This window comes from Macaca mulatta, chromosome 19 (genome assembly GCF_049350105.2).
Source record: "Macaca mulatta isolate MMU2019108-1 chromosome 19, T2T-MMU8v2.0, whole genome shotgun sequence".
Taxonomy (NCBI): Eukaryota; Metazoa; Chordata; class Mammalia; order Primates; family Cercopithecidae; genus Macaca; species Macaca mulatta.
In genome coordinates, this window is record NC_133424.1 from 17753237 (window position 1) to 17768413 (window position 15177).

At 52.7% G+C, this 15177-nt stretch overlaps 2 protein-coding genes across 21 annotated transcripts in view; both read left to right on the forward strand.

Moving 5' to 3' along the window:
• Positions 1-15177, forward strand: part of DDA1 (DET1 and DDB1 associated 1) — an 87278-nt gene that overhangs the window by 32149 nt on the left and 39952 nt on the right. The window lies entirely within an intron of this gene.
• BABAM1 (BRISC and BRCA1 A complex member 1) lies at positions 1433-13519 on the forward strand. Of its 20 annotated transcripts, none has more exons than XR_013408725.1 (10): positions 1459-1532; positions 2379-2449; positions 2819-3116; positions 5110-5168; positions 7490-7610; positions 7693-7771; positions 10322-10346; positions 11027-11156; positions 11356-11882; positions 12440-13503. XR_013408725.1 is itself a non-coding variant. In XM_015123233.3 (10 exons), the coding sequence occupies exons 2-10, from the start codon at positions 2430-2432 to the stop codon at positions 13212-13214; spliced, it is 1047 nt and encodes a 348-aa protein (XP_014978719.1). In that variant the 5' UTR covers positions 1459-1532; positions 2379-2429; the 3' UTR covers positions 13215-13503.

Genomic DNA, 15177 nt, shown 5'->3' on the forward strand with positions numbered 1-15177 from the left:
TGCACCACCACACCCGGATAATTTTTTGTAATTTTAGTAGAGACGGGATTTCACCATATTGGCCAGGCTGATCTCCAACTCTTAACCTCGTGATCCGCCCACCTCAGCCTCCCAAAATGCTGTGATTACAAGTGTGAGCCACTGCCCCCAACCCCTCAGTTTTTTTTTTTAAGGGTCAAAGAAGCCTGCCACATTGGCCAGGCTCTAATTCGAGAAGAGCCGGAGGGGCTGTGTAAAGGTGATCTTTGAAGGATGAAGAACTTGCCAGCAAAGCAACAGGAGGAACAGCATTCCAGGCAGAAGGAACTGCCTGGACAAAGGCTTAGAGCCTTCAAAGAGCTGCTCTAGGCGACAGACCTCTGGGCGACACAGAGAGGTTCCTTCTCAAAAAACCAAAACCAAAACCAAAAAACAACAAGAAGGTCGGATGCGATGGCTCACGCCTGTAATCCCAGCACTTTGGGAGGCCGAGGCGGGCAGATCACGAGGTCAGGAGATCCAGACCATCCTGGCGAACACGGTGAAACCCCGTCTCTACTAAAACTACAAAAAAATTAGCCGGGCGTGGTGGCGGGCACCTGTAGTCCCAGCTTCTCTGGAGGCTGAGGCAGGAGAATGGCGTGAACCCGGGAGGCGGCGGATCGCGCCACTGCACTCCAGCCTGGGCGACAGAAAGACTCCGTCTCAAATAGATAAATAAGTAAATAAGTAAATAAATAAATAAATAAATAAATAAATAAATGAATACTTCTGGGGCTAAGGGAGAAGTGTGCACTAAGAAGACAACGGCGGCCTGGGCGACAGAGTGAGACTCCGTCTGGAAAAAAAAAAAAAATGGAAGGCTGGTTTAGCCTGAGCGATGGTCCTCGCCTGTAGTCCCAGCTACTTGAGAGATCGCTTAGCTGTAGTGACTAGCCAGGATCGCGTGACTGCAGTCTAGTTTGGGCGACAGAGCGATACCCTGTCTCTAAAAATAAGAAAGAAAAAAGCCATGAAAAAGGAGGCAGGCTTGAAATAGGCCTGACTTAGCTTCCCTCCACCTACAGTGACCCAATAAGACCAGAGTAAGTATTTTTTGATTCATGCAAATATATGTAAAATAAGGAGCAGGAATTAAGTAGTTGGGAGGGGTCCTGGATGTTTAGGCCTCGCCCACATGGGAATAGCTGCCTCACACGGAGGCGCAGGCCAGCTCCACCAATCACCAATCAGCTCCTCCTCTTTCCCTAAATCGGCCTTCTTCGTCCCTCTTAGCCTATCACATTGCAAACTCCACCTGTAGTCCACGTTTTAGCCTATCAGGGTAGGAGCACTGACACTGTCGCACTCCAAACCCCACCCCCTAGCCCAGTATTAGCCTATCAGCTTCCAAGTCCTTCTTAGCTGCAACTAGTTTCTGTCTCCGCTTGTTCTGCGACCCGCTGAACTACATTTCCCAGGAGGCGTCGGGGCTGCGCCGCACAACTTCCGACTGTAAAGATGGCGGCTTCCTAGAGAGTCGGCGGCTGATTTAGAAGGAGGCTCAGGCTACGGTGAGCCGAAGTTGGGTGGTGAAAGCGTGCGGGGTCTGTTCCTAGGGGCCCAGCTCCCTTTGGCCCGAGAGATCCAGCTCCTAGCCTTTCCTGGGGCTTCCGCCTTTATTTATGGTTTCTCCTGCAGTCTAGCCTCCATCCTTCTTGCTGTCACTAAAGCTTTGTTTTCCTTAGAGGCGTGGGGACTGCAAGGAGCTCAAAGACCATCTTGGGAAGCCCGTGCCTATTGCCCAGATAGACAAACTGTTCCATTCGTGTCCTGTTTCTCTCCAAGAGGAACCACAGTCCTAATATTTTGCTTCTCCCTCATGCAGACACCCGCTAGGCACGAGGGTGTCCTAGAGGTTATTATTCCTTTATTCACCAAGACGTTTTCAGTTTTAGGTAATAGAAAACCCTACTCAATGTGGCTTAAGGAAGAAAAGGAAGTTAGTGGCTTATAGATTGGGTCTAATAGGAGCTGGGTCCAGGTGGTCAGAATTCGATCAGCAGTTTTCTGGGTAGAGACCATTTCGCTTTTTACTTTAGAGGCAAAAGGGGCGCCTCGCAGCTCTCAACTTTATTCTCCCAGCTCTGCAACTCTAATGGGAGTCTCTTTTCCTTGATGGCAGTGTTAGAAGTTGCAGAGCTGCCACTCAATGGCCTGATTTGGGTCATGTGCCCATCCCCGAGCCATTTTCAGTGGCCAGAGAGCTGGGATGTGCTCACTGGCCGAGTAGGGGCATGAGGCTAGCACTACGTTAAAAAAAAAAAAAAAAAAAAAAAAGAGGAAAAAAGAGGGGGGACTGTTATCTTATGTCAGAGTGACTGCTCGGCTGATAGGTGTAAAAGGCACTCGTTCTACAGCTGAGGAAACAGACTCCCTAAGAGGAGTGACTCATCATCAGTAAGCAGCTCATGGCCCCTCTTCCTTCTTAGTAAGCAAATTTTTTTTTTTTTTTGGAGACAGTTTCACTCTTGTCGCCCAGGGTGGAGTGCATAGCGGGATTTCGGCTCACTGCAACCACCCCTCCCAGGTTCAATCGATTCTCCTGCCTTAGCCTCCCGAGTAGCTGGGATTACACGCATGCACCACCACGCCTGGCTAATTTTGTATTTTTAGTAGAGATGGGATTTCTCCATGTTGGTGAGGCTGGTCTCGAACTTCCAACCTCAGGTGATCCGCCTGCCTCGGCCTCCCAAAGTGCGGGGATTACAGGCGTGAGCCACCATGCCTGACCGTAACCAAATGTTTTTAAAACTCCCAAGGGGAGGATTCTGGCTTCCCCTGTCTGTGTTCCATCTAGCCACACAGGAGCCATGGAAGTGGTGGAGCCCAGCAGCCCCACTGAAGAGGAGGAGGAGGAAGAGGAGCACGCAGCAGAGCCTCGGCCCCGCACTCGCTCCAATCCTGAAGGGGCTGAGGACCGGGCGGTGGGGGCACAGGCCAGCGTGGGCAGCCGCAGCGAGGGTGAGGGTGAGGCCGCCAGTGCTGATGATGGGAGCCCCAACACTTCAGGAGCCGGCCCTAAGTCCTGGCAAGTGCCCCCGCCAGCCCCTGAGGTCCAAATTCGGACACCAAGGGTCAACTGTCCAGAGAAGGTGGTAAGTAGAAGGGGTGGCCTGGGGCTCTAAGATGCTAGGAAACCTAGCATCTTGTCTTTTGGGATTCACTCTACAGACATTCCCTTTGTATTAGTTACCTGTGGCTGCCACATGTCACCATGGACTTGGTAGCTTTCAACCAGAGAAATTTATTCTCTCACAGTTCTTGGGGCCAGAAGTCAGGTGTCGGCAGGGCCACGCCCCCTCTGGAGGCTCTAAGGGAGGATTCTTTCTTGCCTCTTCTTTTTGTCTGTCTGTTTTTTTTTTTTTTTTTTTGAGATGGAGTTTCGCTCTTGTTGCCCAGGCTGGAGTGCAATGGCACGATCTTGGCTCACTGCAACTTCTGCCTCACGGGTTCAAGCAATTCTCCTGCCTCAGCCTCCCGAGTAGCTGGGATTAGAAGCGTGCGCCACCACGCCCGGCTAATTTTTGTATTTTTAGTAGAGACAGGGTTTCACCACATTGGCCAGGCTGGTCTTGAACTCCTGACCTTAGGTGATCCGCCTGCCTTGGCCTCCCAAAGTGATGGGATTATAGGCATGAGCCACCCCACCTGGCCCCTTCTTGCCTCTTCTAGCCTCTGGTGGCTCCTGGCATTCCTTGGCTTATGGCTGCATCACTCTAGTCTTTGCCCAATGTTTTTTTTTTTTTTTTTTTGAGACAGAATCTCACTCTGTCGCCCAGGCTGGAGTACAGTGGCACGATCTCAGCTCACTGCAACCTCCACCTCCTGGGTTCAAGTGATCCTCCTGCCTCAGTCCTCCTAGTAGCTGGGACTACAGGCGCATGCCACCACACCTAGCTAATTTTTAGGAGAGACGGGATTTCACCATGTTGGCCTGGCTGGTCTCGAACTCCTGAGCTCAGGTGATCCACCCGCCTTGGCCTCCCAAAGTGCTGGGACTAGAGGCATGAGCCACTGCACTCGGCTGTCTTTGCCCAGTTCTGTCCAGTCCTCATAAAGCCTTTCTCACTGTCTTCTCTTCTGTCTTCTATAAGGACACTTGTCATCAAAACAGGATCTTATCTCAAGACCCTTACTTTAATTACATTTGCAGAGACCCTGATTCCAAATAAGATCACATTCTTTTTTTTTTTTTCTTTGAGATAGAGTCCCGCTCTGTCATCAGGCTGGAGTGCAGTGGCGTGATCTCAGCTCACTGCAACCGCCAGCTCCCTGGTTCAAACGATTCTCCCGCCTCAGCCTCCCGAGTAACTGGGATTACAGGCACTCACCACCACACCCAACTACTTTTTGTATTTTTTAGTAGAGACCAGGTTTTACCATGTTGGCCAGGATGGTCTTGATCTCCTGACCTCATGATCTGCCTGCCTCAGCCTCCCAAGGTGCTGGGATTACAGGTCGGAGCCACCATGTCTGGCCTCTTTTTTTTTTTTTTTTTGAGACAGAGTTCCACTCTGTCACCCAGGCTGGAGTGCAGTGGTGCAATCAGGGCTCACTGCAACCTCCACCTCCCGGGTTCAAGCAATTCTCTTGGTTTAGCCTCCCGAGTAGCTGGGATTACAGGTGCATGCCACCACACCTAACCAATTTTTTGTATTTTTAGTAGAGATGGGGTTTCGCCATGTTGGCCAGGCTGGTCTCAAACTCCTGACCTCAAGTGATCTGCCTTCCTTGGCCTCCCTAAGTGCTGGGATTACAGCTGTGAGCCACTGTGCCTGGCCAAATAAGGTCACATTCTCAGGTTCTGGGTGGACACGTCTTTTGGGAGCCACAGTTCGACCCACTATATCCTCATTTCTGTGTTTCTGTGTCACACATTCTCTGGCTCATTGATTTGCTTTTCTACATGGACTCCCAGTTCAGCACCCATGCTTCTAAGCCATTGCTTTTCAAAGTGGATGGCTTGGCTCACAATTAGGGGTCACCGTACTGCCTTTTCAGACAGGGCAGCTTGAAGAGGGCCAGTGAGTGGTGTGGGGGCCAACGTTAAGGTCAGAGGACGCTCACCACCCTCCAACTACCTTGCAGATTATCTGCCTGGACCTGTCAGAGGAAATGTCACTGCCAAAGCTGGAGTCGTTCAACGGGTAAGAGGGACATTTTAGGGCTTGAACATGCGGCCATGGCTGGGAGGGTCCAGCCCAAAAGATATGGGGCTCTTACTCTGAAACTCACACCAGCTTGGTCTGGCTTCAGGACTGGCAGTATCAGAGAGTAGCAAGAGCCAGGTGCAGTGGCTCATGCCTGTAATCCCAGTAACTCGGAAGGCTGAGATAGGAAGATCACTTGAGGCTAGGGGTTCAAGACTAGTCTGGGCAACATGGACCCCATCTCTCTAAAAATATATATATATGTATTTATTCATTTATTTGTTTTTGAGACAGGGTGTCACTCTCTTGCCCAGGCTGGAGTGCAATGGAGTGAGCTCAGCACACTGCAACCCCTACCTCCCAGGTTCAAGTGATTCTTGTGCCTCAGCCTCCTGAGCAGCTGAGATTACAGGCATGCACCACCATGCTCGATTAATTTTTGTATTTTTAGTAGAGACAAGAGTTTTGCCATGTTGGCCAGGCTGGTCTCAAAACTCCTGATCTGAAGTCTGCCTGCCTTGGCTGGGCATGGTGGCATGCTCCTGGACTCCCAGCTACTTGGGAGGGCAAGCTGGGAGGATCGATTGATCCCAAGAGTTTGAGGCTGCAATGAGCTATGATTTTGCCACCACACTCCAGCCTGGGTGATAGAGCGAGACCTTGTCTTTTTTTTTTTTTTGAGACGGAATCTTGCTCTGTCGCCCAGGCTAGAGTGCAATGGCACTATCTCTGCTCACTGCAAGCTCCGCCTCCCAGTTTCACACCATTCTCCTGCTTCAGCCTCCCGAGTAGCTGGGACTACAGGTGCCCACCTCCACCACGCCCGGCTAATTTTTTTGTGTTTTTAGTAGAGACGGGGTTTCACCGTGTTAGTGAGGGTGGTCTCAATCTCCTGACCTCGTGATCCACCCGCCTCGGCCTCCCAAAGTGCTGGGATTACTTTGGGAGGCCGAGGTGGGCGGATCACGAGGTCTGGAGTTTGAGACCAGCCTGGCTGACATAGTAAAACCCCCACCTCTACTAAAAATACAAAGATTAGCTGGGCACGGTGGCACATGCCTGTAGTCCCAGCTATTCGGGAGGCTGAGACAGGAGAATCACTTTAATCCGGGAGACGGAGGTTGCGGTGAGCCGAGATCACGCTATTGCACTCCAGCCTGGGCAACAAGAACGAAACTCCATCTCACAAAAAGCAAAATAAAAAAAGAGTAGTGGCTGGGCGCGGTGGCTCACGCCTGTAATCCCAGCACTTTGGGAGGCCGAGGCGGGCGGATCACAAGGTCAGGAGATCGAGACCACGGTGAAACCTCGTCTCTACCAAAAATACAAAAAAAAAATTAGCCGGATTCGGTGGCGGGCGCCTGTAGTCCCAGCTACTCAGGAGGCTGAGGCAGGAGAAAGGCATGATCCCGGGAGGCGGAGCTTGCAGTGAGCCGAGATCGCACCACTGCACTCCAGCCTGGGGAATAGAGCGAGACTCCGTCTCAAAAAAAAAAAAGAGTAGTAAGGACAACTGGTAATGTTAAGGCTATGACCCATTGAGCCTCCATTCATAGCAATGACTTGGAGATGCCAAGAAGCAAAGTGACCTGCTCAGTTGAGGGCTCAGAGCAATGGGGCAGAGCCAGGATTGGGACCCAGGCCCAGCTGGCCCTGAAGCCCTTGCCTGGAGTCATGTATCTGGGGTAGGGGGCAGTTTGAGTGGCAGGGCCTGGATGGGGCTTGAGGGCCTCCTTGGAGATGTTGAAGATGGCACCTCCTTCCCCTCAGCGGCAATCAGCCCATGGCTGAGCAAAGTTCCTGCAGTGAGTCTAGACGAACCTTGATCCCCATATGCACAGAGGGACCATTTGGAGAGTGCAGGAGCTCAGACGTCAGCCAGACTACTGGGTTTGTGGCTGAGCTCCGCCATCCCCCTGCAGTGTGACCTGTACCTCTAGGGCCTTATCTAGCTGGTACAGGGTTCTCAGAGGAGGGTGGCTGAAGGAATCTTTTTTTTTTTTTTTTGAGACGGAGTCTCGCTCTGTTGGAGTGCAGTGGCACGATCTCGGCTCACTGAAACCTCTGCCTTCCGGGTTCAAGCAGTTCTCTGACTCAGCCTCCTGAGTACCTGGGATTACAGGCGCCCGCCACCACGCCTGGCTAAGTTTTTTGTATTTTTAGCAGAGACGGGGTTTCACCATCTTGGCCAGGCTGGTCTTGAACTCCTGACCTCGTGATCCACCCGCCTCGGCCTCACAAAGTGCTGGGATTACAGGCGTGAGCCACCGCACCCGGCCCTGAGGGAACCTTAATTTCCCTCTACTCTGCCTCTCCAGCTCCAAAACCAATGCCCTCAACGTCTCCCAGAAGATGATCGAGATGTTCGTACGGACAAAACACAAGATCGACAAAAGCCACGAGTTTGCACTGGTGGTGGTGAATGACGACACGGCCTGGGTGAGGCCTGGGCAGGCGCTGGGTGCCTGGGGGTCCCCTGGGGCCCGGGGAGCACCGCGCTGAGACCTTTGCTTCCCTGCAGCTGTCCGGCCTGACCTCCGACCCCCGTGAGCTCTGCAGCTGCCTCTATGATCTGGAGACGGCCTCCTGTTCCACCTTCAGTATCCTTCCTGGCAGAGGTGTCCCTGTGAAGGGGGCTGTCTCCTTCTGTCGTCCTTGGGGCTCAGGAAAGTCTGAGTTCTGACTCTGGCTGGCTGAAGTTCAGATCTCGGTCCTGCCAAGGCTGGGAAGGTCACCCCTCTGAGCCTCAGTTTCCCCATCCGTACTGTGGAAGGCACAAAGCTGCCTACCCCATGGAGATGCTGTAATAATACAGAAGTGAAAGTACTTCGTTTGGTCCAGGCACGGTGGTCCCCGCCTGTAATCCCAGCGACTTGTGAGGCTGAGGCTCAAGAATCACTTGAACCCGGGAGGCGGAGGTAGCAGTGAGCTGAGATCTCGCCACTGCACTCCAGCCTGGATGACCGAATGAGACTCCATCTTTTTTTTTTTTTTTTTTTTGAGACGGAGTCTCGGTCTGTCACCCAGGCTGGAGTGCAGTGGCCGGATCTCAGCTCACTGCAAGCTCCGCCTCCCGGGTTCACGCCATTCTCCTGCCTCAGCCTCCCGAGTAGCTGGGACTACAGGCGCCCGCCGCCTCGCCCGGCTAGTTTTTTGTATTTTTTTTTTAGTAGAGACGGGGTTTCACTGGGTTAGCCAGGATGGTCTCGATCTCCTGACTTCGTGATCCGCCGGTCTCGGCCTCCCAAAGTGCTGGGATTACAGGCTTGAGCCACCGCGCCCGGCCGAGACTCCATCTTAAAAAAAAAAAAAAAAAAAAAAAAGTACCTTCTTTGTACTTATGAGGTCCAGAATTTACCCACAAGGGGATCACCTCACACAGGGCTGGGCATACAGTTGATGCTCAATAAATGGCAGTGTGTGACAGAAATGTCATCATTCCTCCTACAGCCCCTTGAACCTGGGCGCAGGACATTTTATGGTAATTTGGACATAAAAGGCTCATATGTGGCCCCAAACTGAAATAGAATAGGACTCTTCTAAGTTAAAACGGTAAAAAATGGTTAGAGTTTTTTTCAGGAGGACGAGAACACCCCTGGCTCTTTTGTTTTGAGGACAGTGGCCCCAGCCATGCAGGAAAGGGGAGCTTTTTTTTTTTTTGCTCTTTTTTTTTTTTTTTGAGACGGAGTTTTGCTCTCATTGCCCTGGCTGAGTGCAATGGTGCAATCTTGGCTCATTGTAAGTTCCACCTCCCAGGTTCAAGTGATTCTCCTGCCTCAGCCTCCCAGGTAGCTGGGATTATAGGTGTGCACCACCACACCTGGCTAATTTAGTATGTTTTTTTTTTTTGAGACGGAGTCTCGCTCTGTCGCCCAGGCTGAAGTGCAGTGGCTGGATCTCAGCTCACTGCAAGCTCCGCCTCCCAGGTTTACGCCATTCTCCTGCCTCAGCCTCCCGAGTAGCTGGGACTACAGCCGCCTGCCACCTCACCCGGCTAGTTTTTTTGTATTTTTTAGTAGAGACGGGGTTTCACCGTGTTAGCCAGGATGGTCTCGATCTCCTGACCTCGTGATCCGCCCGTCTCGGCCTCCCAGAGTGCTGGGATTACAGGCTTGAGCCACCACGCCCGGCGAATTTTGTATGTTTTTTAGAAACGGGGTCTTGGCCGGGCGCGGTGGCTCAAGCCTGTAATCCCAGCACTTTGGGAGGCCGAGGCGGGCAGATCACAAGGTCAGGAGATCGAGACCACAGTAAAACCCCGTCTCTACTAAAAATACAAAAAATTAGCCGGGCGCGGTGGCGGGCGCCTGTAGTCCCAGCTACTCAGGAGGCTGAGGCAGGAGAATGGCGGGAACCCGGGAGGCGGAGCTTGCAGTGAGCCGAGATCGCGCCACTGCACTCCAGCCTGGGCAACAGCGTGAGACTCCGTCTCAAAAAAAAAAAAAAAGAAAAGAAACGGGGTCTTGCTATGTTGCCCAGGCTGGTCTTGAATTCCTGGGCTCAAGTGATCCTCCCACCCCAGCCTCCCAAAATGCTGAGATTACAGGCATGAGCCACCATGCCCGGCCTCATTCTGTTTTAAAACAAATTAGATTCCATCCCATCTCTGGTCCAAAACCTCCCATGGCTCCCTGTGGATCTTATTTATTATTGTTTTTGAGATGGAGTCTCGCTCTTGTTGCCCAGGCTGGAGTGCAGCAGCACGATCTCGGCTCAACGCAATCTCCACCTCCCAAGTTCAAGCAATTTTCCTGCCTTAGCCTCCCAAGTAGCTGGGATTGCAGACATGCGCCACCAGGCCCGGCTAATATTGTATTTTTAGTAGAGATGGGGTTTCACCATGTTGGCCAGGCTGATCTCAAACTCCTGACCTCAGGTGGTCCACCTGCCTTGGCCTCCCAAAGTGCTGAGATTGCAGGCATGAGCCACTGTGCCTGGCATACCAAGAGTCTTAAAGTCATCTGGTGCCAGCACCCTATTTTGTGATCCATGCTGAGGGGAATTCGAGTGTCAGAGAGGGCAAGTGACTTGGCCAGGGTCACATGGTGCGTCTGCAGGGGTGCCGGGTCTCCTCTGGCGTCAGGACCAGGGAAGCCACCTGTTCCTGCTCACTCGTGCTCTACCAGCCTTCTCCTTAGCATCCCCACCAGATCTGGAAGGACTTTTCAGCCTCATGTAAGTCCCCTGCGGAGAAATTCTTACTCACCTTCAAAGAGAAGGGTCACTTGTGGGAAGAAGCCCCAAATAGCCCAGAAATAATCTAGAGAGCCTTAAAGCCTCCTCCCTTCCAACCTCGCCCTGAGCAATTCCTCATTTATGTGTCTTGGGAGCATGGGGGCCGATGGAGATGCACGTGTTGCTAGGCAGCTCCAGCTGACAGCAGTGATGGGGGATGCTCAGGACACTGAGGGTGGTCCAGGCGTGGTGGCTCAGGCCTGTAATCCCAGCACTTTGGGAGGCCGAGGCAGGCAGATCTCCTGAGGTCAGGAGTTTGAGACCAGCCTGGCCAGCGTGGTGAAAGTGCATCTCTACTAAAAATACAAAAATTAGCTGGACGTGGTGATGGGCGCCGGTAATCCCAGCTACTTGAGAGGCCGGGGCAGGAGAATTCCTTGAACCTGGGAGGCAGAGGTTGCAGTGAGCCGAGATCTCACCATTGCACTCAGAGGGGTGAGGCTGGGCACATGCTCAGGGCAGAGGGAACCGCTTACGGGACGCCTCACAGGCAGCAGTGAACTTGGGAGACATCAGTGGGGCCTCACCTGCCCGGTGAGCATCTAGGGTCTCTCTGAGGGTCATAAGAGGGGCAGACCCCCACAGGCTGCTCTGACTGCTCCCTCCTCCCGGGTATGCAGCCAGCAGAAAACTGAGCTTCCGGTCACAGAGAACGTGCAGACGATTCCCCCGCCATATGTGGTCCGCACCATCCTTGTCTACAGCCGTCCACCCTGCCAGCCCCAGTTCTCCTTGACGGAGCCCATGAAGGTGGGTGAGGCCTGGGAGAGGGAGGGGTGCCTGCAGCCATGAGGATGGTGGTTAGACACCAGGAGGGACTTCCCAACCACAGAGGCTGGGGTGCCTAGAGGCAAGTTCCCAGAGTCTGAGGCAGAAATAGGGGAGTTATAGATGTGGGGCATGGGGTGACCCAAGCCCCAGAGGCTGGTGTTCTTTACTTCTCCCACAGAAAATGTTCCAGTGCCCATATTTCTTCTTTGACGTTGTTTACATCCACAATGGCACCGAGGAGAAGGAGGAGGAGATGAGCTGGAAGGTGAGAGGCCGCAGCAGGTGTGAGTGGCAGGCGGGCGTGGACAGGATGTCTTGGAACACACCTGCACTGGGTCTGGGGGTCTCTACCTCCATTTGGTAGCCCTGGAGCCCTGGCCGGGGTGGGTCATGGCATTTGGTCATTGAACAGCTGTTTCCCAGTTGTCTGCTGTGAAAGCCATTGGGACGATGGTCCAGGCAAACATCTTGAGTCCTGCCTCCCCCATCCCCAGTGTTCCTTGCTTTCCTTTCTTTTTTTTTTGTTTGAGACAGAGTCTCCGTCTGTCTGTCTCCCAGGCTGGAGTGCAGTGGCACGATCTCGGCCCACTGCAACCTCTGCCTCCTGGGTTCAAGCAATTCTCGTGCGTCAGCCTCCCGAGTAGCTGGGAATATAGGTACCTGCCGTCACACCAGGTTAATTTTTGTATTTTTAGTAGAGACGGGGTTTCACCATGTTGGCCAGGCTGGTCTTGAACTCCTGACCTCAGGTGATCTGCCTGCCTCAGCATCCCAAAGTGCTGGGATTAGAGGCGTGAGCCACCGCGACCGGCTCCCTCTTCCCTTTCTTCCTGCCTTTGACCTCGCTGTGCCCTCAGCCTGGAGCATCCATCCCTCTTGGACTACAAAGGCCCTGCTGGGCCTTCACATCCCAGACCTGAACTAGCTGTGGAACTTCGAGTGGACTACTTACTTCTCTGAACCTCAGTTTACCCAACTATGAACAGGGAGTTGAGACCAGCTCCTCCTCATACTTCAATACCCAAATCAAAAGTCCCCCCTCTTGCCAGGCGTGGTGGTGTATGCCTGTGGTCCCAGCTACTCGGGAGGCTGAGACAGGAGGCTCGCTTAAGCCCGAAAGGTGGAGATTGCAGTGAGCTATGATCAAGCCACTGCACTCCAGCCTGGGTGACAGGGCGGAGACCCTGTGTCAAAAAATAAAAATCGGGCCAGGCAGCAGTGGTGCATACCTGTAATCCCAGCACTTTGGGAGGCCGAGGCAGGTGGATCACCTGAGTCACGAGTTCGGACCAGCCTGACCAATATGGAGAAACCGTGTCTCTACTAAAAATACAAAATTAACCGGGCATGGTGGCGCATGCCTGAAATCCCATCTACTCAGGAGGCTGAGGCAGGAGAATCGTTTGAACCTGGGAGGTGGAGGTTGTGGTGAACTGAGATGGTGCCATTGCACACCAGCCTGGGAACCACAGCGAAACCCCATCTCAACAAAAAAAAAAGTAAAATAAAAAATCCCTCCTCTGAGAAGCCCTCCCTGTTTTTCAAGAAGGATCAAAGTGGGGGCCAGGAGAATGTGTCTGTATCTGACTGTGTCTCTCCACACTGGGGACTCTTTGGGGTCCATGACTAGGACCTCTTCGGATCCCTAACACTGGGTCCGTGGCAGGGAATGTTTGCTCAATGTATGAATGGTTTCTGCTTGGCAAACTCCTCTTCACCCTTTAGAACCCACCCCAGATGTCCCCTCTTCTGAGAAGCCCTCCAGGGATATGAAGGGCCTGTTGGGGTAACCTCTGCCTGAACAGTCCTTCACTGACCCCCGCCCCTCCCCAGGACATGTTTGCCTTCATGGGCAGCCTGGATACCAAGGGTACCAGCTACAAGTATGAGGTGGCGCTGGCTGGGCCAGCCCTGGAGTTGCACAACTGCATGGCAAAACTGTTGGCCCACCCCCTGCAGCGGCCCTGCCAGAGCCACGCTTCCTACAGCCTGCTGGAGGAGGAGGATGAAGCCACTGAGGTTGAGGCCACTGTCTGAATCATCCCTGTACATCTGCATCTTCTTGTGCAAGGAAGTCCTTGGCCTAAAGCCTTGGTTCTCATACTGGGTTCCTTGGGACCTCTGGGGTCAGGGGGTTCCAGGAGGCACCTAGGGTACCTTGTGGGGTCCTAGGAGGGAAACCCAGGATTCCAGGAGGGATCCCAGGAACTGTGGGCACCCATCTTCCGTGTTTCCCAGCCCATTTCCACTCCTAGTTTGTCATGGATAATTTTTGTTCTTCCCTGTGTGATTTTTGCCATCAAAATAAAAATTTGAGACTCGTTAACCGAAGTCCACACCAATCACTTTGCGTTAATTGGGATCACCTTCATTGCAAGTGACGGAAAACTTAGCCACTGAGCAAAGGTGAGTGGCTGCTTTCTTGTGGATGAAAAAGCCCCTGGGACGCAGAGGTTGCAGCGAGTTGAGATCGCACCACTGTACTCCAGCCTGGTGACAGAGCGAGAGCTTTTCTCAAATAAAAATGAAAAGTTCAAAAATAAAAAAGATGAAAAAGCCAAGACAACAGCTTCAGGTTTGGCTATATCCAGGTGCCAGGACAACATTGCCATTGGGGAGGGTACTACATGGTTGCCAGTCAGTGTGCCCCGCTTACCCCCCAACAAATCGAAAGGTATATGATGGCTCCAACCACTCCCCAGACCCCAACCCAGGTCAAGGCAGAGTTCTCTCAGCACCTAGATATGACTGGACTTCCCTGGGGGGTTACATGACCTACAATTAAGAGCTAGTCATGTTCCAGAGTTGTATGGTGTTCTGATCAGCCAGGCCTGGATCATACGTCCCTAAGGGGGAGGTTTAACAGCTCCATCAGCAGTAGTGAGGCCATGATAGGAGGGTTGCTTGAGGCCAGGAGTTCAAGACCACCCTGGACAACATAGCAACATTTCCTGTTTCTACAGGAAATGCAAAAATTAGCCAGGCTTGGTAACTCACGCCTGTGATTCCCAGCTACTTGGGAGGCTGAAGTGGGAGGATCACTTGAGCCTAGGAGGTCAAGGCTGCAGTGAGCTGTCATCGCACCACTGCACTCCAGCCTGGGCGACAGAGCAAGACCCTATCTCAAAAGTAAACACAAATAGCTTTATTGAGTGACTGCTTTTCCCTATGAACATTTTTCGGGAACCTATTGTGTGTGTGTCAGACCCTTGTGCCTAAGCCCCTGTTCAATCCCCGCATCAACTTCGTTAGGATTCTCATATTTTGCAGATGGGACACCTAAGACTCAGAGGTCCAGCCCTCCAAAATACTGAAGTCCTAGTTGCGCTGGATTGAAAATGGGCAACACAGAACGAGGGCTGGAAATTTTTAAAAAGATTGTTTTTAAAGACAGGGTCTTGGCCAGGTGTGGTGGCTCATGGCTGTAATCTCAGCACTTTGGGAGACCGAGGCGGGCGGATCACAAAGTCAGGAATTCAAGACCAGCCTGACCAACATGGTGAAACCCTGTCTTTACTAAAAATACAAAAATTAGCCAGGCATGATGGTGCATGCCTGTAATCACAGCTACTGGGGAGGCTGAGGCAGGAGAATCGCTTGAACCCGGGAGGAGGAGGTTGCAGTGAGCTGAGATCACACCACTGCACTCCAGCCTGGGCAACAAGAGCAAAACTCCGTCTCAAAAAAAAAATAATAATAATAAATAGGCCGGGCGCGGTGGCTCACGCCTGTAATCCCAGGGCTTTGGGAGGCCGAGGCGGGCGGATCACAAGGTCAGGAGATCGAGACCATCCTGGCTAACACGGTGAAACCCCGTCTCTACTAAAAATACAAAAAATTAGCCGGGCGCGGTTGTGGGCGCCTGTAGTCCCAGCTACTCGGGAGGCTGAGGCAGGAGAATGGCGTGAACCCGGGAGGCGGAGCTTGCAGTGAGCCGAGATCGCGCCACTGCACTCCAGCCTGGGCGACAGAGCGAGACTCCGTCTCAAAAAAAAAAAAA